General features: G+C 41.7%; 1 protein-coding gene across 2 annotated transcripts in view; it reads right to left on the bottom strand.

The window, feature by feature from the left end:
• SERAC1 (serine active site containing 1) overlaps positions 1,676 to 27,069 on the bottom strand; it is a 55,061-nt gene continuing 29,667 nt past the window's right edge. For both annotated transcript variants that reach the window (XM_018053413.1, XM_018053414.1), the window contains 9 exons: positions 22,149 to 22,262; positions 20,150 to 20,312; positions 13,677 to 13,827; positions 12,114 to 12,255; positions 11,002 to 11,096; positions 9,375 to 9,472; positions 7,881 to 8,063; positions 6,386 to 6,529; positions 1,676 to 4,769 (listed from right to left, as the gene is read on the bottom strand). In XM_018053413.1, the coding sequence (XP_017908902.1) occupies positions 4,633 to 4,769; positions 6,386 to 6,529; positions 7,881 to 8,063; positions 9,375 to 9,472; positions 11,002 to 11,096; positions 12,114 to 12,255; positions 13,677 to 13,827; positions 20,150 to 20,312; positions 22,149 to 22,262 (1,227 nt within the window). In that variant the 3' untranslated portion in view covers positions 1,676 to 4,632. The remainder of the gene's footprint in view (positions 4,770 to 6,385; positions 6,530 to 7,880; positions 8,064 to 9,374; positions 9,473 to 11,001; positions 11,097 to 12,113; positions 12,256 to 13,676; positions 13,828 to 20,149; positions 20,313 to 22,148; positions 22,263 to 27,069) is intronic.

Consider the following 27,069-nt stretch of genomic DNA (forward strand, 5'->3'; position numbering starts at 1 on the left):
AACTTGGTTTGCTTTCTTATGTTAAGTATCATGCCATTTCATCTTATGTATAATAAACTTCATCCAGACAAACTCGCCCTGCTAAATGGAGGGTGAACTCTCCTGAAACTCCCACCTTATCTGAAGCTGCTTCCTGTTCATCCCTGCTTAATGTTACTGCTCCTCCCCTCTTCCTTTATCTGAGTGTGGGAAGGGGCAAGGGTTTCCCCCCATAGCACCCCTGGGGAGCTTTATACTATCTTTGTTTAAAGATCTGACCTCTCCCACTTCTTTTGAGGATTTGTTAATGGCTATCTTGGGATTCACTTCCCCTGGACTCTTATCCTCTGTCCCATGTTGTTGTCATCCAGTCGCTCAGTCGTGTCTGACTCTTTGCAACTCCATGGACTGCAGCTCGGCAGGCTTCCCTGTCCTTCACCATCTCCTGGAGCTTGCTCAAACTCATGCCCATTGAGTCGGTGATGCCATCCAACCATCTCATCCTCTGTTGTCCCCTTCTCCTCCTGCCTTCAATCTTTCCCAGCATCAGGGTCTTTTCCAATAAGTGGACTCAGCATCAGGTGGCCAAAGTATTAGAACTTACCAGTCCCATGAGGGCTTCAGAAAAAGCCTGGCTGATTCTGCCTGCCCCATCGCCCACATTTACATGTCCAATTATAGATATTTCCAACCTCAAGATTTATTCCTTAACTTTGCTCAAGACTGCCTTCCTCTTTTTTTCTGCAAAATAGAGAACTCTTACCACAATTCTCAAGACTGTATTAATCTTGAGGTCAACCTTCTTCCCTAATATCACTTATTTTTTTCCTAGCTACCATTTTTCAAAGTTAGTGACAGCTTTTAGTCCTTTCATTTTTTTAGTTGCTGCTGAATTATTTTCCACTTCTCCTTTTTCCTCCCCCTCCTTTTAATAAGCTATTGAGGGAGAGAAATTCTAAGATCAGCTTGGAAGTCCTAGACTGCCCACTACTGTGATGTTTTGTCAGTTTTTAAAGTTAATCTTTTAAACGTTCTATGAAAACCCTGCAATGCACGTGCATAGGTTTTAAAATAAAACCTAGGCTTAACCTTTGCTCTCACTAGCTCTTGAGACTTTGGGCCAGTTTTATGACTATTTTAATGCTGAGTTTTCCTATCTTTAAAATATGGCTAAATAAAGCTACCTTGTATTCTTATATAAGGGGCTTCCCAAGTGGCTTAGTGGTTAAGAAAATGCCTGCCAATAAAGGAGATGCAGGTTCAATCCCTGGGTCAGGAAGATCCCCTAGAGAAGGTAATGGCTACCTACTCCAGTATTCTTGCTTGAGAAATCTCATGGACAGAGGAGTCTGGCAGGCTACAGTCCATGAGGTCAGAGTCGGACACAACTGAGCACACATTCTTGTATAAAGCAACACCTGGTGCATAAGTATTCAAAACAGGTTCACTGAATTACAGTTCTATTTTATCAGCAGGATGAGGAACCAATTAGGCCGAATCTGAAAATCAGAATCAGAGACTGGGCAATAGAAATGGAAAAGGATTCTGGGACCCTTGGAAGAGAGAGGACAGATCTGATAGTAATCCTGTGTGGGGAGGAGAAGTCCATTGAAAAAGGTCCTGCTTGAATGAAAAGTAATGAACTGTCTGAAACAGGAGAGATGGACTCGATGGAGAGTAAACACTGAAATTCTTAGGAGCTTTCAAAGTGTTAATTTTTTAATTAAAAGTTAATTTATTGAACATGCTTAAATTTTTTTCATGGACATAATTTTTATACCAAATGTCAATAAAAACCAAACCAAACATTAACATATTAAATATTACAAAGATGTGAAAATTCAGGAGGGTATGCCTAAAACTCAAATTTTAGGAATTAGAAGTAATTTGAGGGGCATCATAAATTATGAACCAAGTTTCAAGAGACACATTACTGTATTACTGTATCGCCTTTCTCAACAGGAAGTCTGCCAGCACCCAATACCACGGGCGTGCCCACTGAGCCGAGGGCCACGTCCTCCACTATATTCCGGCTGTTGGTGTAGCCTTGGCTGAATGGCCAAGCCAACGTCGAGAAAGGTATCCTGATGCTCGATGAACAGTCTCTTTCTGTGGTGACATTTACATGCTGGAGCACAGGGGGACTCGGTGCCCTCGACTTTTAGGGTTGACAGTGAAACCAGAAGGAAGTGATGGGGCTACAGATGAGAAGAACTAGCTATCCATCATCATCTGAATTGTTTACAGTGTGCTTTCAGGAGTCTGCTAACACGCCTATATTGTTTATTTCCTCCTGGGTGAGTCATTTAAAGCGACTTTTCACATGAGGGGAAAGGTAGTCGAAACTTCGCCTGAAATCCTCTCCCAGAGAGGGCATTTAAACAAGGCTGACTGAGCTAGAACCATTTTATTGATGGTCTAAGTTTAAAACTGTTTCAAACGCGTAATGTTTTCATACGTTGTGTTCTTCAAAGTTTTTCAGGTGATGATTATTTTAAAAATATTATTGACTTAAATCTCACAAGACTGAAGTAAATCTGTGCATATCATATCCACTTCATAAAAAGAATAAACAGAAATGGTGGCTTGCCTGAGTAACTATAGTAATTCAGAAGTACACTGGATCTCTCTCCTAGACCTTATTTTTAAAGCACAGCTATAATAGCTATATCGAGATTTTATGAAGTGGAGTTTCATTCTATTACTCCACGTTAATGAACAGATGTTCCAACCATGGTTTATCTGCCATGGTTCATGGAAAACAGAAAAAAAAAAAATGAACCAAACATACCTACGCCTCTACCCTGTGATCCCATTAGCTTACTGCTGACAGCTAACCAGCACGTTCTCTGTAGCAGGATAATAAGATAAGTCACTTGTTAGGTCCTTGCATAATTGAACAATTAGATGTTGTTAAGAGTTTATGGATGACCCCTGTCTACCTTCAGATGCTGTACTTGTTTTAGCTTTTGACTATCCCATTCTACAAATGGCCATCATTTTCAAAATGGTAAACATAAGCTTAACATAACTTAGCAATTCCACTCCAAGTATATACCCAAGAGAATGTAAAACATCTCCACAAAAACACTTGTACATGAATGTTCACAGCAGCATTATTCATAATAGCCCCAACATGGAAAGGACCTAAATGTCCATCAGCTAATGAATGGGTAAACAAATGTGGTACATCCATGCAATGGAATATTATTTGCCACATAATAACAACGAAGTACTACATATATGCATGTTATCTCATGGATGAGACTTGGAAACATTATGCTCAGGGAAAGAAGCTAGGGACTCCCACAGTAGTCCAGTGGCTGAGACACTGTGCTCCCGTTGCAGGGGGCCAGGTTTGATCCCTAGTCAGGGAACTAGATCCCACGTCTCAACTGAAGATGCTACGTACCACAACTAAAACAAGTAAATGTTGAAAGAAAGAAGCTAGACAGATGGCCACATAAGATTCCATTCCATTCCACTGTAAGATTCCATTTATATGAAATGTCCATAATAGACAAATCCATAGAGACCAAAAGATGCGTGTTTATCAGGGGTTGGGGGCAGAGCAGAGGAAGAGTGGTTGCCGGTGAGTACAGGGTGATTTGGGGGGATGATAAAATGTTCTGCAGTTATATAGTGGTCATATAGCACAGTAGCTATAGCACAACTGTAACTACTCCAAAAATCCATGAGCTGTACATTTAAAACAGTGAATTTTATGGTATGTGAATTATTTTTCAATAAGTATTTTTCAATTATTTTTCAAAAAGTCTATCAATATTATTATTTCCTATTTCTCACATGCTAGAGACAATACCACTTCCAAATGAGCAAGAAGGAAAGGTATACTTTATTTTGCTAAAATGAATATGAGAATCTTGATACTAACTATTGCTAATACATGTATTGGCTTATAATAGTTTTATTTCACACTCTGATCAACAATGTATTTATTCTTCTTATCTGAGAAAAATTAAGAGTATAGGGAGCTACAGTCTGGAAGGAATTATTATAGGGTAGAACTCTTTGAAAAATACTTGTTCTCAGCAATATGAAAATAAAAACTTACCAGGAACTGACCCATGGATGACAAGAGGTAAAACAAAGCCAACACGCTAGACAAAGGTTTACACTGACAAAGTTTTAAAAATTTATAGCACATGGGAATCCAGACCCAAAACAACAGAGTCTTGAAGGTTCTAGTTCCTTCTCTCTGCACTTCAGGCTCCCTCCGAGAGGCGTTGCTATGGTAAACTGGTGATGGCTCTCCCTGCAGAAGCCATCCGCGCTGCTCCCGGCATGAGCCAGGGACGGCCACAGATGGCAAAAGTCACAGGTCACATGCTCTGCAGCCATAGCAGCTTGCTCCCTATCACCAGGGACAACGCTACACAAAATAAACTGGCACACAGGAAGTTTTTTGTTTTGTTTTTTTTTAACTCAAAACAGTCCAGTCTAGCCCTCCCTCCAATCTTGATTGCCACTTGTATCTTTGTGTTTTACAGAACAGTAGTCTGTTGCCTGCGACGTACTCCAAGCCACCTGGATGCCACAATGACTATGTCTGCATGATTGCGTAGAGCTTAAAAAAAAGAACAGCACGTTTCTTACACTGTGTTCATGTATGAAAAAGGAAGAAGACGGCTGTCAGTTTTCCAGGTCTTTCGCTAAAGCATCACGGATGAATTGTAAGGTACGCTGGTACAAAAAAGCATCCTTTGTCTTTGGCTTACAAATGTTCAGATGGTTAACGTCCACAGGAATTAGATCTCCAAGGCCTAAATCTAAAGAAAACAGAAATGTCAATGAAGTCTAGGTAAAAATATAAGCTGCCCCTGTCGACAGGGAAAGAGACCAGATGGGTAGATGTAAATGTCAAGTTGGTTGTGATAGATCTCTAAAAGATAAAGGAAATTACAGTTGACTCTAGCTAAACTGTATGTACCTAACCATGACAGGGCGGAGTCTCATGCCATTATACTTCTATGCTTTTCTCATAAATACTGCATCTGTGTGCATTGCCTGCTTCCTGATCTAACAGTGAGCTGTGCCTGAGCACTGTCATCTTCAAAGCCTTTATGCACTGCAGGCTATTCCTACGTTCTCCCACACTTCTATGAACCACTTCTTTTCCTGGAGTTACTATGAGAAACTCAATAGTGAGCTCCCTTGCCCTGACGAAAAGAATGGGAACATCTCACACAGAATCCTTTCTATATCCAGACCTTCCATGCTCACTCTACCAGGGAAGGAGATGACATGGTGCTTGGGAGACCTGGGTGAGGTTTTCATGTTTTAACCTAGCCAAGTCCACCTCCTGGGCATGCCAGGAGGTACTAGTGAGGCCAGCCTGGTGAGCAAGTGAGGTGGAGGTTATGAAGGAAGACAGGCCAGCTAGTGACACAGAAGAAGAGGTAGACAGAATCACAGCAAGGCTATGTCACTGCCAGCAGCTGGTCCACCATACTAATTCTGCTTTAAGCTTCCAAAGTCATCATAAAAGACAAAAAAAAGCCACTGTTCTTTGAACTCTTCAGGTTCTTCCCTTCACCTCATGGCATATTACTTTAAGGCAAAGTCTCTTCAGGTTCCACTACAGGGTATCAAGCCTTTTTCATTTTACTTAGATAATAACTAATGCAGCAGGAGAGAAGGCCCATCGGCAGGCGTTCCGGATACACTCCACACCTGGCTGCCCGGAGCCCCCAGTGCCACCAGGACAGCACCTGACTCAGCCTCTGAGGTGATCAGAAAAGAGTCTGATGAGCAAACTCAAGAGTTAGCCGGATGAGGGGAAAGCATTTCAGAGAGTGGAGTGTCCACGCTGTTTACTATGCACAGAGGAACAAAGGAGGCTGCAAGGAGAGCGGAGATTTGAGTCCTGCCCTCAAGGAGCCTACATGGGCTGCAGGAGTGGGTACTGGCCAAGCCCCTCATCCCAGAAGCAGGAAGAGACTTCACACTAGTTGTTTTCCTTCCAAATCTTTGTTGCTTGAATATTCCCCGTGTACCGTCCATTTATTTACTAAGCATCCTCGCCTTTAGTAGATTTGATGGTTCCTGAAGGTGGCTCTCAGTCTGTTAAATGAAATACTCCTTTTAATCGGGCTGATAGAAAAGTTCTGGATTCTTACCGGAAGGCAGCAGCTTTCAGTGTGGAAGGTAACACAGCATTAGCCAGTTAACCTGTGCCGTCTAATCAGTCAAATCAAAAGGGGGCAGGAAATGCCAAGGTTAAATGTTTGCCAAGAAATTTTAATCTGTGGCTTAACAGAGTAACAGAATCTAAATCTTCATAAAGCTGTCTTCTAAAAACTGAGAAACTGAACCTAAAAGCTGACGTTTATAATGACCACCTACCAGGAATCTAAGGTCAAACAAATTTCAAAAGAGTGAATACCTGCCGATTCCAGGGGCACCACGTGGAGTTTAATCATGCTACCAATGTAGGTCGGTAGTGTTTCCACAAAACTCAGCACCTGGAAGTTTTTGTCTTTTGCAAACTCCAGAAAGTCATCCTGTAGTGTTTTAAGGGCGGGAGAATCTGTAGAATTATAGAGAACGAGAACGTGACAAGTCCTGTGTATCTAGTTCATAATAAAATGCAGCAACCTTGCGAATCTGGGGAGGAAATTGGGGTTCTGATTCAAGATAGTGGCTTAGTTTCTTCACTTCCTAAGAAGCCAAGAAGATGAGAGTAAAGGGCTAAAACCAACCAAGAACTGAGGAGCCGGTAGCAACGGCAGAAGTTTCTCATGTTACCGGCTGACAGGAAGTAGAGCCCAGGGCAGTGTGGTGTGTAGGACAGAGGGCCCCGCAGTGTGCTGGCTGACACGCCCGCGTTCATCCTGAAACACCTCTCACCAGCAGAGCCTGTGTGTAATCACAGAGCACCTGTCCCCCATCCTCGGATATGAAAGGGCAACCAAGAGGCGCCAGGTCTCAGAGGAAAGCCTGCCACCGGAGAGAGACCCGGTGAGCAGACAGAAAACCTGAGCACACGAGACAGTTAAAACAAAACCTCTGGTATCTTTAGGATGATTTCAAAAGAAAATGGATCACAGAAGAAAAAGCTGCTGGAAAATAAAATATGACTGCAAAAAAAATAAAATTCACCAGAAGGTTTCAAGGTAAAGTCCAATAACTCTCCATAAAGCAGAAAAAAGAACATCTGAGCAAAAGGACAATGGCATATTAAGGCTCAGGCCAGGGGTCCCAAAATTCTCATAGCAGGTGTTCCAGAGAGAAAGAAGATGCTCATTAACCCAAAATAAATATAGTGCCTTATAGTTAATATGGTGAATATCTTTAAAGCTCATGTATATTTTAATAGTTGATTTTCCAAGCCTGTAGGAAAAAACAGTTCATTGGTAATTTGGAATAATACTTAAAGCAGAACATTATGTATCTTTTAAAATTGTAAATATTTAAGATAGTATTAAAATTGTTGTATTTCTTGAGAAAATAATGTGTGCTAAAAAAAATTTGCTAAGACGCTTTAGTGGTATCTGACTCTTTGAGACCCTAATGATAACAGCCCTTCAGGCTCCTCTGTCCGTGGGATTCTCCAGGCAAGAGCACCAGAGGGGGTTGTCATTTCCTTCTCTAGGGGAGCTCTCCGACCCAGGGATCGAACCCACGGTTCTTATGTCTCCTGCATTGGCAAGTGGGTTCTTTACCACTAGCACCACCTGAGAAAATAATGCTAAGAAGAAAAAGGGACGGTATCAAAGAAAAATTAACCCCAAGCTAAAAGTTTTCCATGATAGTCTAAACACAACTAATATATAAACAGTAAAATGAGGTAATACGGGTCAAGTTAGAAACTGTCTTCTCCTTCTCCTATATATTTGGTGTTAATACAAGGCCAATTTCCTTTTGAAAGAAAGAATTACCTTTGCTGAGTTCTTTGACTTCCAAAGAGGGAAAGAGAAGATAGCGAATATTAACAGAGTATTCAGCCAGATGGGATCCATGATGAGGGACACTATAAAAAATTATTCCTCTGGTATTGTTTATAATAGTACTCATTTCTGGCTTCTTTGAGGCTTCCAACAGCATCTTTTTGACAAGAAGACCTAGTGATAGAGAAGGAAAAAAAAATGTGTAAGCTAGTTTCCTTCGCTTCATTGTTTTTTTAAAAAAGGCAAACAAGAATACAGAAAGAGATGCGTTCTTTAAAAAAGTTGAAACAATTATTCTCTGTAGTCCAACAAGCAAGGCCTTAAAATATTAACACTTAATGGGCTGTCATCTCTGGGGTCGCACAGAGTCGAACACGACTGAAGCGACTTAGCAGCAGCAGCAGCAGCAGCAGCAGCAGCGGTCATGCTCCTAAGCCTCTAAAACATGCAGCACAAAGCTGCACACAGGCGAGATTCTAGAAACTCACTTGTAAGGCAGCTCTCACTTCACAGGATGCCCTCTCCCAGAGAAGAGGGTCAGGCGTTGCACGTAGAGTGCCCATCAAGGAGGTGAACGTGCACGGCCAGGCCCCTGCCCCAGCCCACAGTAGCCCACTAACCGCCACTCCACTAAGACAGTACTAATATTAAAACACACAGACTCTCGTATCGTGGAGAAAACAAAGCTGCTGTGGGAGAATGCACCTAGGAATGCACCTTCTCTCCTGTCCCCCAACCTGGGCTTAGAGCTGACAGGGAAACCCAAGGTAACATGGAGGGTAACGGTGGGGCTCTGAGGATACAAAGTGTTAACATCCGCCTTTCGGCCCGAAGGCCAGACGCAGAGCCAGCAATCCTGAGGATTTCGTCAGATAAACTAGGCCAGGAGCTGCACAAAGGCCCTCTGTGAGGGGGATGGTAAAAATTTAGAGCTGGATGGGGGGAGAGGGTTGGGAGAAGCAGGAGACGTGGTTAGCAAGCAAGCATGAGGGCCAACGAGCCGACCCCTGCAATCACACCGCCGTCGCGGGCTCTGGCCAGGGGAAAGCAGGCCAGAGGGGGCTGGGGCTGTGGGCACCGGAGCAACGACGGACTCTCAACGATGGTTGAGAAGCAGGGAAGAAAGGGGGGTCCCTGGGACCAGCCCTGCGTGCTGAGCAATATTTACAAGTCAGGCTTATACATGCCATGGACAGCTTCTGACATTTACTCATTATCACGCTTAATGCCTCATGAAAGCATTAAGTGGCAAACTCATTTGCTTCTTTTTATTTTCTCATTTTCTTTTTATATGATCTGTTACTAGTCGTCCCTTTCTAGAAAAACAAATAGTATGGAAGGAGAGTAGTCATTTTAAACCTCTGAGTTATCGCCAAAAACATTAATTCAGGGGAAAAGGGGCCACCATTAAATAGCTGCAGAAACTCCGCTGAGCCCGATGGCTGACAACTCAGTGCTGGCTTGGCAACAATGAAACACACTGACCTCCCATGCTGTGTGACACCCATATCACTGGCCTGTCCCCAACACCAGCAGCTCTGAGCTTCCTCAGAAGTTCGTTGCTCCGGAATGCGATGGACTTTCTGAACAAAATGAGAAGAGCAGGCATGACAGGACGCTGTCGCTCTCCCCCACCCCCAAATTTTGCTGTCCACTTTTTAAAGCAAGATCCTTTGTTCACTGTACCAATTCTACAGGCTACGTTGCGGAGTCAGGACTACCTCCGTTCTCTCGGGTTGATCCCTGCAGTTGCTTATTCCCCATTTCTAACTTAGTCACACTGGTGTAAATGGAAATCTTTACTAAACAGGCACTGTTTAGGCATCTAACAAGTAACTGGCAATTTTCACGGGTCAAACTGCCCCCCCACCCCACTTAGACTGTGCATCCCCCTCTCGGTATGTGGCCTCACTGGAGACCACGCAGTCCTTTGCAAGTTCACCTGTGGAGTCAGCTCTCATTGCTGTTTAGTTGTACTTGGATTTATGTTACAAACACTAAGCTTCCATCATTTTGGTTATATTCCTTAGAAATAGCACAAAGCTCATCAGAATCGAAGCATTCAAATACATATTTTTAAACTAGAAGGCAAATTTAAAGGTGTCTGGTCTAGTAGTAGCTGGAGAATCCTTTCTTTAAGTAAAGGTGTACGAGCACTCGTCCAATTAAGTGGGGAGGGAGACCTGTGGATTTGCCCACTGACCCCTAGGCACCATTCCTCCAGCACCTGGGTGGGGATCATTCAGAGATAACAGTTTGAGAACACTGGTCAGACCAACCCCCTCCATTGGCAGATCAAACTTCCCAGACCAGTGAAATGACCTAAAGGGGCTGGTGAGTCACAGGCAGAACTGGCTACAGTCTGGCTCCTGATGCCCGTAAGTCACACGCTGTCTCCTGTACCTACAATTGGACGTATGACACGCAAGTGACAGAAGGAGCCCACACGGCGCAACCTCTCTCGGCTGCCTTCAGGTGGTGTGCTCGGGAGCACAAAAGCCAAAAGCCTCGTGTTTACTTCCAGGAGTTAAGGAGACTGTGCTCCGAATCCGTGGTCCTTACTCAGTTCAGTTCAGTCGCTCAGTCGTGTCCGACTCTTTGCGACCCCATGAACTGCAGCACGCCAGGCCTCCCTGTCCATCACCAACTCCCGGAGCCTACTCAAACTCATGCTCACTGAGTCGGTGATGCCATCTAACCATCTCATCCTCTGTCATCCCCTTCTCCTCCCACCTTCAATCTTTCCCAGCATCAGAGTCTTTTCCATTGAGTCAGTTCTTTGCATCAGGTGGCCAAAGTATTGGAGTTTCAGCTTCAGCATCAGTCCTACCAGTGAATATTCAGGACTGATTTCCTTTAGGATGGACTGGTTGGATCTCCTTGCTGTCCAAGGGACTCTCAAGAGTGGTCCTTATTATGAGAAGAGTTTTAAGTGAACCATGTTAGGAACCCAACAGTAATACTCTAAGCCTTTGGTAGTTTCATTACTTACAGCTAACTCTCTCTAGAAGGAAGAGGGAAAAGGTTAAAAAGAAAATCCTGGCTGTGACATCAAAGACAAAACTCCCCTCCCTCTGGGCCACCTGTGGCCCAGCCCCTTCCCCTCCGTTACCTTTCTGTAGGGCACCTGGCTCTCCAGTCACTGAGGCTGGTGTCATACTCCACAGATATTATTCGGAGAGCAGGACAGTCTCTTGCTAACCACGACTATGTAAAATAAAAAGTACAAAAGGAAAAATATTAATTTCCACTATCCCACTTACCTCTTAGCAACTGAAATTCGTAACTAAAGGACCCTTGTAATATTGGCAGCTAGTAAAAGATTGCATTGGAGTCAAGTGTAAAGGTGATCAGAAAAATAATTGCAGCATTTTATCTTTATGTCCCTGCTCACAAGGTGATATCAGTATTTACAGCATAAGGTCTATGCAGGTGTTAAGAGTACGCTCAATTTTAGTCTGCTATTGACAAAAGCAGGGCCTGTTTTTGGAATCTAGATCAAATTGGCTTTTTGAAAGCATTTAATAGAAAGCTATGATCTCAGGACAGACAGAACAGAGTGACGGAGGTTAGAGATCTGATCTGAGAACTCAGAGACACTGATTAGAGTCACGGTTCTGTCTCCGTGAACCCAAGGTTTATCGTCCTCTCCACGTTCCAGTGTCACCAGAGAGAGGGCACCAACTATTCTTTCTGCTGATAAGCCTCGTGAAGGTGAATAAGCAGCAGTGGGACAAAGCCCCAGAAACTATACCTATTTACAGCATCAGTTTTCACTGAGCTTTAGATAAATTTTATTCACTAAATTCATCCCAGCATTTAGGCTCTTTAGGAGAAATAATGTCAAAGAAATCCAAAGCAGAATTACTTCTTCAAAGTCTTTCTATTATAATTTTTTAAATCACAGAACTAGTCAACTGTCATTAATATATTATTTACTGAATTATATTTTCAGTGCGAGTGAACTATTACTGGCCCTCACTCCTGTTTTTTTTCACTTAATACACTTTGTGTCATACCATGTACCCAACATTATACAGCAGAGTGACAAGCCCAGCTGTTCATGTAACGTACTGTAGGTGTCTCTAAGGGAAAGAAAAACTGCGTGGAAAAAAATCCCAGTAGAAGGAGAAAAACAAGCAAGTCACAATGAGGACCCAAAGGCTGGTGGCACAGCCATGTGTCAGGATACGGGTGGCCCGCTGGAGGCAGCCGCTTCCTTACCTTGGGCCAACACGTTGTATACTTGGTTTCATCTTCTGAGACCTTTTCAGTTAAATCCTGATCATTGTCCTGCTGGCGCCATGTTTTGAATGCTGCTCCCATAAGGCCGTGAATAAAAAGGACATCTGCTTTGATGGGCTGACTAATAGGCGGGAGAGAGTTTTGGAAAGAAGCAGAAAAAAACACGTTATCACTTTGATAGGAATCTACACAGCACTCTCTGGATGCTGCTTAGCAGGTTTGTATGACACCAAATCAGCTTCATTAAGACCAGCTTTATAAGCACAGGTTGGCTAAGGAACCCTAAAAGGGTTTTGGCAAAGACATGGCATGTGCTCAGTGCTGTCTCCATAAGGATGAAGACACAGCCGGCCAGGCAGACCAACCAACATCAACTGTAATGTACTTAGAGATCAATGAAGGGACATGCCATAGATTACCCTCCAGAGAATTCCATGAGAATATTACACAAGTCAATAAAAATATTTAAGACATTAAATAATATGTTAATGTAGTTTCAAACTCTGTGCATGAAAGAGATTCTTTTTATCAAGGAAAGTGATGTTTATCAGAAACAGAGCAAATGAGATTTTAAAATAACTTTATTCTCTCTCTGTATATGACATTGTAAAAATTACAATAGCATATTACTTGCAAGCTATTTATAATGCACACACAATCATGCCACACATATAAAATACATTATCATATCCCATTGTTTACAAATGAGAATTAACCAGGCCATCTATTTTTCAAGCTGAAAAGTTCTTGCTATTTTCTGAGGTATTATTTTTAAAGTGCCTGACAAAAATCCAAAATATGTGTAATTTTTTTGTTGTGGTCCTTTTTATATTTATCGTCTTAGCAATGATACAGCTGGAAATAGTGGCCAGAAATAACCTGAGGAAGGAGTATGAGCCAAATGTATCATTACAGCCCATCTTGTCAGGCACAGGCCTTGACACTCGCCTAAGCTCTCTCCAGTCCCTTGAGCTCTAGGCCCAGGCTCACTTGGTGCCTGCATGTGATATACAGCCCATTTGTCAGGCACAGGCCTTTACACTCGCCTAAGCTTTTTCCAGTCCCTTGAGTTCCAGGCCCAGGCTCACTTGGTGCCTGCATATAATATACAGCCCATCTTGTCAGGCACAGGCCTTGACACTCACCTAAGCTCTCTCCAGTCCCTTGAGCTCTAGGCCCAGGCTCACTTGGTGCCTGCATGTAATAATGTCCTAGTCCCTTTTCATCCAGATCAGCTTCTACAACCCTCATCAGTCAATAACTTACATCTACATGAAAAAGTGTAATGTAATAAAGACGAAATAGGCATCACAAAGTTTATGTGAGACACGTTATAAAAGGTGAATGCAGTCTATCCTTAACAGAAAATAACCCTGGTAACTTAGCTGGTTCCCATTCTTTGGTGACTGTAGACTGTTTGGGTAAATGAGGTATCTGACGTATTTGTACAGGATTTCACCGGTCTAAATCGTGCAGAAGGCAGTTAGCATGCTAAGCCCTCCAGGCCCCACATGCCCGGGGCGGCGGCGCCGGCCTTCTCACCTGGTGCGGTACAGCGGGTGCAGCAGGTACACGCCGTCCTGGTACTTGTCTGGCACAGTCTCTCGGTCTAGGTTAGCCAGCGTTCTGGCGGCATGGGAGGCCTCCATGACGTGCTGAGACTTGACTGCTTCTGCCAGTATGGAAACCCAGCCTGGTGACGAGAACAGACTCCCTAAATACCAGCCCCCAACGCTCAGACTGTTGAGACGTTTCAGGCTAAAAAGGGTGGGAGGGGGGCAAACCTCTGCATCTGTCTGCGAGGAAAAGCCCGACTGCCCCAATTCCATTCTTCCCTAAGGCCCTCTGGGTCCCACAACACAACACCATGATGTCCCCAGCCATTTTTTTTTTTCATTTAGAAAATGTAACAAAAATTGTAATTACTACGGATGAGGTCATAAACGGTAAGAAAGGGTCCTATTTTGCTTTAGCAATGATTATTAAACTCAGTGACTTAATACTAGTTATTTCATTCTGATTGGCAGTCAGATTAGCAGGCCTTAATATCCATGAGGAAGTTGTTTCTTAATTATAAACTTGTTGAGACCTGAGGTTCAGAGGGAAAAAAAAAAATTTTTTTTAATTGAAGTATAGTTGATTTACAGTGTTGTGTTAATTTCTGTGTACAGCAAAGTAACCCAGTTATACCTATATCTATATATTCTTTTTTATATTCTCTTCCTTTATTGTTCATCTCAGGATACTGAATATAGTTCCGTATGCAATACAGTAGAACCTTGTTTATCCATTCTCTATATAACACTTTGGAAAAACTTTCTTAAAGGGAGACAAAGAAATACTTTCTGCAGTACCACTGCATTTCATTTTGACGTTTTTGTTGTTTAAAAGTGTACTGCTTTATGTACATAAATATGTATGAAAGTCTATGCATGCACGCATCACATGCAAAGATCTAGAAAGAGGCACCAAGCTAACAAACAGTCACTACCTCTGAGGAGGGGGGCAGTTGGGATCGGGGTGGGCTCTGTATAAAGGCGGGTTTAATTTTTTGCTGTATCTGTGTTCTCCGAAGTATTTACAATGAGAGTCTGTTCATGCATTATTTAATTTAAAATAAAACAGAACATGGGCTTTGAGGTCAGAGAGACTTGGGTGTCAAATTTCTGTGCCCTGCTTGCTTGCTGTGGAGCCTCAGTCAAGTTACTTTGCTCCTTTGACCCAAAGAAAGGTTCTACTAAATTAATCTAGCTAAAAACTGCCATCACCACGCCCAGCAGGTGCTCAACAGACAGCAGCTTGTCCTCATGTCCTCCTCCCACTTTCTGTGGCAAAGTGTTGAGAATAACTATGATGACAGGAGGCCATTATTTAATAATCCAGAAGAAATTCTAGACCCAACAATTTCTTTTAACGATATTCTAATTTTAAAGAAAACCCCTCTTCAAAATCTGTTGTAGAATGCTTTATAATAAATAGTGTTTTAAAATTCTACCTAGAGAGATATACTAGTTTGTTACTGGTGTGTACAAAAATATGGCTTCATTTTTAATGGAGTCACAAGAAAGGTAGCACTAGAGAAAGCATGGCATAAGCCATTTCTACAGCATTTTTCAGTTGACAAAGTGTTTTAACAATGCCTGCAATGTTTCACCTTTATAAAAAATCAAAGTCTCCTTGGAAAATTTGTGTCTTTCTTAAATATTTACTGTTTTTAAATTATATAACTTCTGAATATATTTTAATTGTAAAAATGAACAAAAACAGCATTTAAAAATGAACATCCCACTTTAGCATTCCCATCATTTCCCAATTCTCATTTATATCCTCAGAAGTAACTAAAGTTAAAAGTCTGGTAGATACCCTTCCAAACCTTTTAAAAAATTCAACTACATACCAATAATTTATACATATATACTAGCTCCATATCGGAGAAGGCGATGGCATCCCCACTCCAGCACTCTTGCCTGGAAAATCCCATGGATAGAGGAGCCCGGTGGGCTGCAGTCCATGGGGTCGTGAAGAGTCAGACACAACTGAGCGACTTCACTTTCACGCACTGGAGAAGGAAATGGCAACCCACTCCAGTGTTCTTGCCTGGAGAATCCCAGGGACGGGGGAGCCTGGTGGGCTGCCGTCTATGGGGTCGCAGAGTCGGACACGACTGAAGCGACTTAGCAGCAGTAGCAGCAGCAGCTCCATATACTTTTATTTTTGCTAAATGGAATTATACTGTTCCTACTGTCCAGTGACTTGATTTTATACTTTAGCCATGTACACAGATCAAATACCAATAATGAAATTTAATCAGTAATAATAGTAATAATAATAAACTCCCAACAAACAGAAGTCCAGGACAAGATGGCTTTACAGGCGAATCCTACCAAACATTTAGAGAAGAGTTAACACCTATCCTTCTCAATCTATTCCACAAAACTGCGGAGAAGGGAATGCTTCTGAACTCATGCTACGAGACCAGCATCACCCTAATGCCAAAACTAGACAAAAATATCACAAAAAAGTAAAATCACAGACCAATATCACTGATGAACATAGAAGCAAAATTCTCAACGAAACATTAGTAAGTTGAATTCAATGTACAAGAATCATACACCATGACTGAGTGTGATTTACCCCAGAGGTGCAAAGATGCTTCTACACCTATAAATCCATCAGGGTGACACACCACATTAAGAAATTAAAAATTCTGAATTACGATGTTGTATACCTGAAACTTATGTAACACTGCACCTCAACTATACCTCAACTATACTAAATAAAAGTACATTAAAAAACAGAAAGGGACAGCACAGAGAAACAAATATTTGGAAAGATATGGACAGAGCCTCAGTGACCTGTGGAACAGAATCAAGAGGTCTAATATACAGAATTCAGGTTTCAGGAGGAAAGAGAGGAAAGGGGACAGAAAAAAGTCTAATGATACACTATCTGTAAAGTCTCCAAATTTGATCAAAAACATTAACTCACGGATACAGTCAGCTCAGTGAACACCAAGTAAGATAAACGTAAAAACAGACTAGATACTTCACAGTCAAACTGCTGAAAATCTTAAAAGAAGGCAGAGGAAAAAAAAGACACATTTCATGTAAGAGAACAAATGGACCTAAGAGACTTCTCATCAGACAATACACACACACCAGCATGGTGACAGGAGCCTGCTCTTGGTGTCCTGGAAACAGGCCCCCAAACTGCTGCTTTGTTATCAGTAAAAGATTGATGTTCAAAAGAAAAAGGAAAATAGAATGATATTTTTAAAGTGCTGACAGAAAAAATAAAACCACATTATCAATAAAGTATTTTTTATCCATGGAAAATAACCTATCCCTGGATAATAAAAGTCAAGATATTTTCAGAAAATGAAAGGTGAAGAGAATATATTGCCAGCAGACTCAGGTCTTTAGGTTGAAGGGAAATGATATCAGATGCAAATTTAGATAGAAAAGAAGGTAAAGAGTTCTGGATATAATATGTAAATAAAATTTGTTTTCTTATATTTTTTAAATATCACTTGACTATTAAAAGAAAAATAGCCACAATATACTGTGAGGTCTATGGCCTGTAACATATTATAGTCTGTAATTACGACAGTACCACAAATGATGGCAGAGGGCATAAAGTGAATTATACTGTTGTGAGACACTCACATTATATATGAAATGGTATAATATGAATTCAGAATAGACTGTTATAAGTTAAAGATACAGTCAATCAAAAAGTACACATTAAATACTGTAAAAAAGCTAAAAGAGGAGAAAGAATAGAATATAAAACAATACTCAAGTAACCCCAAAATAGTCAATAAAGGAGAAAAAAAGAAACAAAAACCAGAAAGGTGGAAAACTGCAAGACAACAGACATAACCAAACAATATCAATGATTGTATCAGAGGCAAACAGACAAAACACTCCAATTAAAGGGGATTAGCAAGCTGAACTTTCTGAAGAAGATGCAAGTATGCGATGTCTGTGAAAAATGTACTTATTTTTAGGCACAGAGAAATGAAAGCAAAAGAGAAAATCACAAAAGACATGCAATGCAATCAGCAAGCATTAAAAAAGGCCAGCTGGCTATTTTAATACCTGATAGACTCCAAGAAAAGGAGTTTTACCAGTGATAGAGAAATTACTTAATAAAAAAGGAACAATTCACCAGGAAGCAAAATCTGACAGAACTAAAGGGAGAAACAGACAAATTTATAATCACAGTTGAAGAATTTAACTTGTCTTGGTAATTGATAAAAACTAAACAAAAGATCTGGAGAAGATTTGAATAATATAATCAACCAACTTGGTTAAACTGTTACCTATCGCTATAAAACACTTAACCCAACTACAGAATATTCATTCGTTTCAAGTGCAAATAGATCATTCACCAAGATAGACCATAAAACAGGCCATCACATAAGTGTCAAATTACCAAAGACTAAAATCTTATCGGGTTTGTTCTTTGAATGCCTGGAATATTAAACTAGAAATCAGAGACATGGTATCTGGAGAGCCATTAATATTTGTAAATTATTCCAACACACTTGTAAGTAACCCACGAGACAAAGAAGAAATCATAAGGAGAATTAGAAAATATTTCAAACTGAATAATGATGAAAATACATATAAAATTTGAGGGATGCAGCTAAAGCAGGTTGGAGGTCATTTACAGTTCTAAATACCTATATTAGAAAATAACTAATGACTAAATTAAATTAAATTATTTTAATTAGTTATTTAAAATAACTAATAATTTAATGATTTTAAAACATGTCTTCAAATTCTTTTGACACTGTTCTCATCAAGAGGGGATGGATCTAAACCTCTTCTAAATCCTCTCCCCTCAAATATGATTTCGCCTTAGTGACTAGCTTTTAATCAATAGATTTGGCAAAAATTACTTCCAGTGCTTGATTTTTTTGTAAAAGGCTAAAGAGCTTATTATACCTGGCTCTTTCTCGGAAAATTTGCCCTTGGAATCCAGCCACCATGCTTTGAGGAAGCCCAAGGTGGCTGTTGAAGAAAGTGAATGCTCCTGGCCCTGGCTGAGCTCCCAGCTGAGAGCCAATTTACAGGTTGGTACCAATTTACAAGTCGTATGAGTGAGCAATCTTCAAAGGAGTAATCTCCATCCCATGGTTGAGCTGCCCCACTGACGTAGCATAGAGCCTGTAAAGGCCCTCCCTACTGAATCTTGCTCGAATTTCAGATTCATGCACAAAAAAAATAACTAGTGAGTTTGGGGTGGTTTGATACACAGCTATAGATAACTGAAACAAGAAAAAAGGTTAAAATCACTGCTCTAAGTTCCCACCTTAAAAAAAGAAAAAGAGGAACAAATAAAACCAATACTGTAAGTGGTCCTTTATAGGAAAGTCTGCTGATCCCTGTGTCACGCTTCAGTAAATTAAAATCTTCTGCTTATCAAGACACTCTTAAAGGTAAAAAAAAAATGGAGAGATACAAGAGAAAATATAATATAAATTCATCATTTCTAAATATTGTTGAACACATGCATGCATATGTGCACATATGTATGGATAGTTACATATCCATACACATGTGTATGTATACATTTGCATACATTATGCATACATTACAAATAAATGTATACATATACATTTATTTGTTATATCACCCTGTTTTTTCCACTGAAAGAGCCAAGAAGCAAAGACATCCCAGGAGCAATAAGCACATCTAGCTAGAACCCAACCTTGGTCTCTTAACAATTAGCCTCCACTAAAAGGAAATAGGAGTCTCTGAAGAAATAAGCCTGGAACATGTTGTTACACCAGCACGTAAGGATTGCCTCCCAAAATGAGGTGGGTACATCAGAGGACACAGGAACCAGCTGGCTGAGCTCCACTGACCAAAGCTGGGACAATCTGGCATCAACCTACTTTGCATCAAACTACAAAGTACAGCGATAAGTTGTAAATCATGAAAAATCAGGACTCCACGTGCGCACACTGATAGGGAGGGAGGGAGGGGGAAGGAAAGGAAGGAGAAGGAAGAAAGGCAGGAGGCAGAGGAGGAAGGGCTCTTGCTTACAGCAGAATGCCAAATGCTGAACTGTGAACGAGGCAGGGATGCTGCAGCTGGAAAACCACCATCGTGCAGGCATCATGATGCATCACGACAGAGACCAAAGCAGGCGGGAAATTTCATCCGCAGCACCTCCCCACAGGTGTTTATTAGTTACAAGGCGGGGATATCACCTCTCTTTAGTCTCACTATGCCTCTTGGTTACCCAGATCATATCAAAGACGGTCGTCATGGCCGAAACCGCTCTCCTGTGACTGTCTACATACTGATTAGCTTAGGTGTGGATTACCCACATGGCTCAAGCAATTCTTTGCCCCTACTAAAATAACATGCTCTAAAGGACCCGAAACTAACCCTAAGCAAAGCCTTATATCTGTTGAAAAATTAGTGTACCACAATGGAGGGGTAAAGGTGGGAGAAGAACAGAGGGCTGGATTCCAAGTACTCAGTATGTAAAGTTGTTACCTGAGCGCACTATAGTAGAATGAAGATGTTCATTCAAAGCCATATTTCCAAGGATACGCATTATATTTCTCTGTACTTTAGGACAGTCCTTGTGAAGTTGGTACAGCCTCTGCAGTAGTTGCAAGCCTCCATTTGCTTCAATTTTATCACAATGTGTGGGTATCTAGCACAATAAATTAATGAAAGCTCACTTTATGTTGCACAAGTTCACTAACCAGGTGACAGAGCATGCTGGTGAGCAGCCAGGTGGCTCCTGCTCAAGGAAGAGACCCAGGGAGACCCCCCCAAACTCTCAGCTCAACTCAAATATATCAGCCAACCCCCATCTGTCTGTGTGGGAAGTGCTTTAAAAAATCACTGAAAAATGAAGGCCACTAGGACTTGTGACGGTTTTATTCTTAAAAGTCATTCTGCTTAGCTCTTGGTTGGATGGAACCATGATATCATTATTTCAGAATTGTTTCAATATATATGGATATTTTGATTGGTTTCAAACTACATTAAAGGGTCTTCTCCCCTTGAGAAACCTGCCACCTGATGCCAGGAAATAATCCCCTGTGTAAATGGCAGATGTTGCTTCTATCTATATGAACTCCCAGATACAGATAAGCAACATCTGTGATCCCACACAAGCCCACAGCTTGTGGGGGGGCAGGGCACAGAGAGGGGTACTCACCTCAAACTTAAGAGTTGGACATTTTTTTAAAATAGAAAGATCAGGTAAAAATTAGAAAGAAAAGGGGATGCGCATTTTTAATGGAGAAAAGAGATCAAAGAAAGCCAAAGGAAATCTATGGATTAAGGTAAGAAGACAGAACAGACCCATGACAGTCTGCTACAATCCCCAGGGTGGTCTTGCTCTTTTTCCTAACACTCAGTTTTATCACTTATGTGATACCATGTCCTGTAGATGCAATGACTTTCCCTCTCTAAATTCTTATTAAATTTCACCACATTTTAAATGCATTTAAAAGTATGCCTTTGGGACATGTATCAGCTGAGATATGTTATACGTTGAGAAGTTTCTGGAAAGGAAACTTTACATTCTGTGCCCTGGACGTACTACTGCAGATGCCCCTGTTGTTTCAGACACCAGTCATAAGTCACAAAAAAGTGAAGCTGCTTCTCCCGTGTTCCATTTTTAGTGTGTTACTACACTAGTGACTGTTCGGTGCTCAATTCCTGATTCCACCAGAGGGAGCTGAGATGACCAGGGAGCAGTGTCTACCGGTTCCCAGTTAAACGGGAGCATTTAGAGCCGATTCTCGTGATGTGGGATGACCCGCCTGCATCAGCCGCACCAGGGGTGCCTGTTACCAGCGCGAACTCCTGGACCCCACCGCACACTGACTCCATTCAAATTGCCAGAGGTGAGTAGGAATATGCATTTTGAACATGCTTCCTGGATGACTTTTACGCACTAATGCTTGAGCACCACAGTTGGTTGCCTTTTTCTTTATAAAATCAAACCATGATCATGATAGAAACGTTGTCATAATGTAAAAAAAGTTTTTAAAATCATTGATATATACATGCTATGGTTAAAATTCAAGGCTATGGTCAAGTAGATACTTTTGCCAAGTATTTACTTTTTTCCTGTCTTACATCTTTGGCACATATTTTAACTGGAAATTAACTCCAGTTAAATAATAATACTTGTAAATTTTAATACTATTGATAATATTACTTGTAAAAACTATCTGAGAAAGGTAATGGAAGACAGCATAATTGAAAGGTAAATGCTACATTTAGACAACAGGTTGCTTTATGTACACTTGAGATTAAATTCATTTTTAGAAATACTTAGCAAAGATGAAATTCATGTATTAGTGCTAAATCATGATTATCAATGCTAACAATTGAGAAAAAAGCAGGAAAACAAGCAAAAAACTTTTTTTCTTTTATAAAAAATTAGAATTACTTCCCTTGAATGAATCAACATGTATAATTTTTTCAATGTGATCATAAAATGTGACGATATTTTGAAAATGTAACTTACCTCAGAATGCTTTACTAAAGCTTCCAAACAGAACATTTCCACTGTAGCTGAAGGAACTTCTCCAAAACTTTCCGCATAAGGAAGTCCATTTCCTCCGAAACACCATAAACCACCCTGACAATGAGATGATCAAAATTCTTAGTGGAAAAAAAGGGCCTAATATTTTTTGTTTCACAAAACAGAAACAAAAACAAAAACAACCTCTGTATTATATATAGTAATTAGAAAGAACTAATATGTAGGACTCAAAATATTTCAGAGACTTACAGGGAACTTTCATTATGCAAACTGTTGCTAGACTAGAAAACATGTGGGATTATTCTTAGAAGACAGCAGTCTTTGAGCTTCTCAGTTCTTTCCTCTGCATCCTCTTATCTGAAAGTACAGAGACTAACACACAAATCTTCACCCAGTAAGAAAAGCCAGGGCTGAACAAATGATGTTCTGGTGTCAGATTATGCCAGTAGAGTCTAGCTAAAATCTATCAATCAGAATAATAGAAAAGGCATTACTAGAAAAAGTTAAAATACTGACAATAACAACTGATCAAAGAGCTTTTAATTAAAAAACAAAAGGTGGGGGCGAATTCCCTGGCAGTCCAATGGTTAGGGCTCGGCGCTTTCACTGCTAGGGCCAGGGTTTAATTCCTGGTTGGGGAGCTAAGATCCTGAAAGCCGTGCAGCACCACCAAAAGAGAGAGAGAGAAAGCTTTTAAGTCTTCCTAAATTGAAATTCAAATTCACATGGAAGAATAAACAGAAGAGTTAGGAAAATTATGAAAGAGAGGAATAGTGGGGACTAGTCCTTAGTAGGTATTAAAACACAAAAATAAACTGGGAAAAGAAAATTTCAATTCTTACGGCATATCGCTAACATGCGATGATCGCCTACAAATCAGTGAGAAAATACCAACAAGGCTATGGGAAAATGAGCAACAGTCAGAAGCAGAAAGTTCTTAGGAAAAGAAATATAATGCCTCTAAAATATATGAAACAGTGCCCAACATTGCTGGATTGTCCTTAAACCAAGACCACAAAAGCTTCACAGTGGAAAAACCACTGCACCACATCCACTGTTCTCTTGACCCCAGGCAGTTTGCCATATTGGATCAGAAAGAAGTCACAGTCTACACGTCCAAATGTTTGCATCCTGTTTGTACCCTTGGGCTCTGAGGTCCTCCAACAGAGGCTGAACCTGGAGACAAGGTGACTGGGAGTGTCCAATGGTAACAAAAACCAAAACAAGACGGAAACCTGGATCCTGACATCAGAGGAGGAGCAATCTTGATGGTAACATGCGGGATGGTAGAAGACCGAGGACCATTCCTGCCTGGCCTCCCCCCAGAAGTACAGTCAGCAAATTTCCCAGGCTTTAGCTGTGGGAGTAGGTGGCCGTTAAAGCTGAGAAGCGCTTTCCTGCTCACCGATCCAGTTCTCCCAGTGAACTGAGAGAATAAAAGCAGGGAAGGCAAATCACCACCAGGGCGGGTGGGGTGCAGGGGGGTGGGGGGTTTTGATACTGCCTGTAATTGTGGGTCCCTTTGTTTTATTACATTTGAGAGCTAATCTCTAGTGTTTCTTCATAAAAAATTACAACCTTAGAGCTCTGCAGCTTGTTCAGACTCACTGGGCATAAATGACGTTCATTCTAAAGCATGAGTTTGTAACCCAGGTTATCCTTAAGGGTCTGAGATGGAGAGACTTCAGGGAAGAGAGGATGTAAGCTTGGATGGGAAAAAATTGTCTCTCTACTTTCCTAACCCTTAAGTGAAACTTTTCATTGTATTCAATTACAAACAAAGATAAAAAGCCACAGTAACAGCAGCAGTCTGTGTGCCTCTGCCAACAATAGAAAAGAAAGAAAAGTGAAGTCGCTCAGTTGTGTCCAACTCTTTGTGACCCCATGGACTGCAGCCTACCAGGCTCCTCCATCCATGGAACTTTCCAGGCAAGAGTACTGGAGTGGGTTGCCATTCCCTTCTCCAGGGGATCTTCCTGACCCAGCGATCGAACCTGGGTCTCCTGCATTGCAGGCAGATGCTTCACTGTCTCAGCCACCGAGGAAGCCCTGCAAACAATAGAAGGTGCATCTTTTCCCCACCGCACGCCACTTGCTGCAGCCACCTGCAAACAGCATCATGCTCATAGTGCCTTTGAATGCCATCTGCAGATTCTCACACTGGTGACCCCAAACTGACCCTGCATCTAACTCTCAAAAGGCACAGGGTGGGAAACTATAAATGTGCGTAAAAACAGACGTAGAAAAAATATATCTATAGGGCTTCCCTGGAGGTACAGCAGATAAGAATTCACCGGCCAATGCAGGGTACATGGGTTTGGTCCCTGGCCCAGGAAGATTCCACATGCCTCAAAGCAACTGGGCCCATGCACCAAAACTACTGAGCTTGCATGCAGCAGCTACTGAAGCCCGTGCTCCAAGAGCCTGTGTGCCTTGTCAAGAGAAGCCACTGCAGTGAGAAGCCCGAGCATTGCGACTAGAGAGGAGCCCCCGCTCACCACACTAGAGAAAGCCTGTGCAGCGACGAAGACCCAGCACCACCAAAAAAAAGAAAAAAATATATATATGCACACACATATATATGGAGAGTAAATGGGGAATGATAAAACAAATGGGATGAAATAGGAATAACTGACAAGTCTACTGAAATATATTATTGTTGCAATTCTTTAAGTTTGTAATTAAAGTACATATTTTACAAATTTGTAAATTTGATAATAGTATTTCAATATAATCAGTCTCCTGAGTAATCCTATGTATTTTAAGCACCTAGAAATGAGTTCATAGGCTTTATTAAGTCACCAGAGGGATCCATGGTGTGCAGAGGTTAAGAAGCCATGCTCTGAACCCAACCATAACCACAGGCTGTCTGCTAAGCCAAGAGGGACCTCTGCATGTGAGCAGTGCTGTAGAGCAGCCGCACCCCCCACTCCTGATGGGGGCTTGGGGACTGTCCCAGGACAGGTCTGTCATTAACCAGTCAGATCACTAAAAACCAGACGGACGCGCCTTCCACTCCTTCACCCAACTTACTCCAACTTATAAAAAAACCAGAGCCTGACTAAACTGGGGAGTGAGAGTAACTGAAATGGAGTTGCTTACTGGTCTGATGAGATGAGATCTCAGAGCTAAAATTACTGATTTCAGTATGAAACTAACTAAAGATGGGCTATTCCTTTAAACTGCTGGCTGAGGCCACGACGTCCAGGTAGCAAGGAAGTGGTACAACGTGTTACACCGCGCACTCTCTTCACTCAGCAAAAGGTGAGGAGACCCTGTAGAAGGTGACACAACACGAGAGGAGGCAGAGGGGTGTCAACTGAATAGTCATGAGCAGAGAAAAATCTTTGGTGCTGAAAACTGAGGAACTCCAGGCCAGGTAGCAGGAGCTCTGCAGGGGCGTGAGGAGAGAGGTTGAGAGAGAAGGTGTGGGAGACGGAGGCCGTGGGATGCCCTGCGGGGGGCAGGAAGAATCGAGAAGAGCCAGGGACCTCTCACCGTCAGAAAACACAGGTGCTCTCTCAGTTACCTTGGGGATGGAATTAAAAAGGATGACGAGGAGCAGGCTCTGGTGGCCACACAGTGACGCTCTGAGCATCGAAAGGAAAACAGTGATTACGCTTCACTGGAGCGACTCCAAGACACGGCCCAAAGGAGAAACTGTAAAGCGTAGGCTAGAGAAATCATAGCTACTGGTATGTCCCTAAAATCTCATAAACACAGAAATGAGGGAAAGACATTCAGCTGTCTGATAAAAAATGAATAATGTGAGAGTTGTGAGTGAAGTTTTATTTGGGGAAAAGTGAGGACTGTAGCCTGGAGAGACAGCGTCTCAGACAGTTCCAAGGAACTGTTCCAAAGAGGCAGGGGGGAAGGCCAGTATTTTATATGGTTTTAATGACGGGGGATGTACAGTCGAGCACCCACTATGGCAGAGGCCAAAGTGAGGAGCACACAACACTGTTAGTCATTTTCCTGCTTTTCTAGATAAGAGGAGATGCAAGAACTTGGGCTCATAAAATCTTTTCCTAAAAACATCTATCTGAAGGCCTGTTCTGCTGCTTTTCCCCACAGCACAGAGGGCCTCACTGCTGATCTCCACCTTGAACTCCCTTCAGGGTGTGTTGATGGTGGCTACAGTGGTCAGTGACTTAATCCTTGTGGAGGCAGATGGCAAGTGCACATTTTTAGCTGGCAGTTCAATTGGTAAAAGAATACAGAATACTATGATTTGTTTTACTGACAATGCTTTTTATTTTATTGCATTTTTATTGCAAAACAAATGCAAACAAAATGCATTTGTTTCACTGATAAAATGCTTTCTCCTCACTGAGTCGATTATGTAATTAATACAGTAATAGTGGCTATAATTTGTTTGGATTTCTCTTAGAGATGTAAGAGCTATTCTTTTTAACTTTTTATTTTGTATTGGGGTGTAACTGATCAACAAACAATACTGGGATAGTTTCAGGTGAACAGTGAAGGGACTCGGCCACACACATACCTGTATCCATTCTCCCCCAAGTCCCATCCACCCTGCCGCATAGCAGAGCCAAGCTCCCTGGGCTGTACAGTAGCTTCCAGCTGGTGATCCATTTTAAACACAGCAGTGTGTACATGCCCATCTCAGACTCCCTAACTTCCCTTCCCCATGACAACTGTTATGTTCGATCTCTAGGTCTGTGGGTCTCTTCTGTTGTAAGAGTTATTTTATGAAGACAGAAGTCTTGCTGAGATGATAGCAGAGGAACAGTGGAAGCCAGTGACCACCCTGGGCGGGCCAGAGTGGGAGTCTGTTTAGGAGGCTGCTGTGATTCACTGAGAAGCCCTCTGCTATGTACGGGTGGTTTTATGCCAGGTGTTTACATCTGGTCAACAGGCCGTGGCTAAAACAGAAGGAGTA

This window comes from Capra hircus, chromosome 9, assembly GCF_001704415.2.
Source record: "Capra hircus breed San Clemente chromosome 9, ASM170441v1, whole genome shotgun sequence".
Classification (NCBI taxonomy): domain Eukaryota; kingdom Metazoa; phylum Chordata; class Mammalia; order Artiodactyla; family Bovidae; genus Capra; species Capra hircus.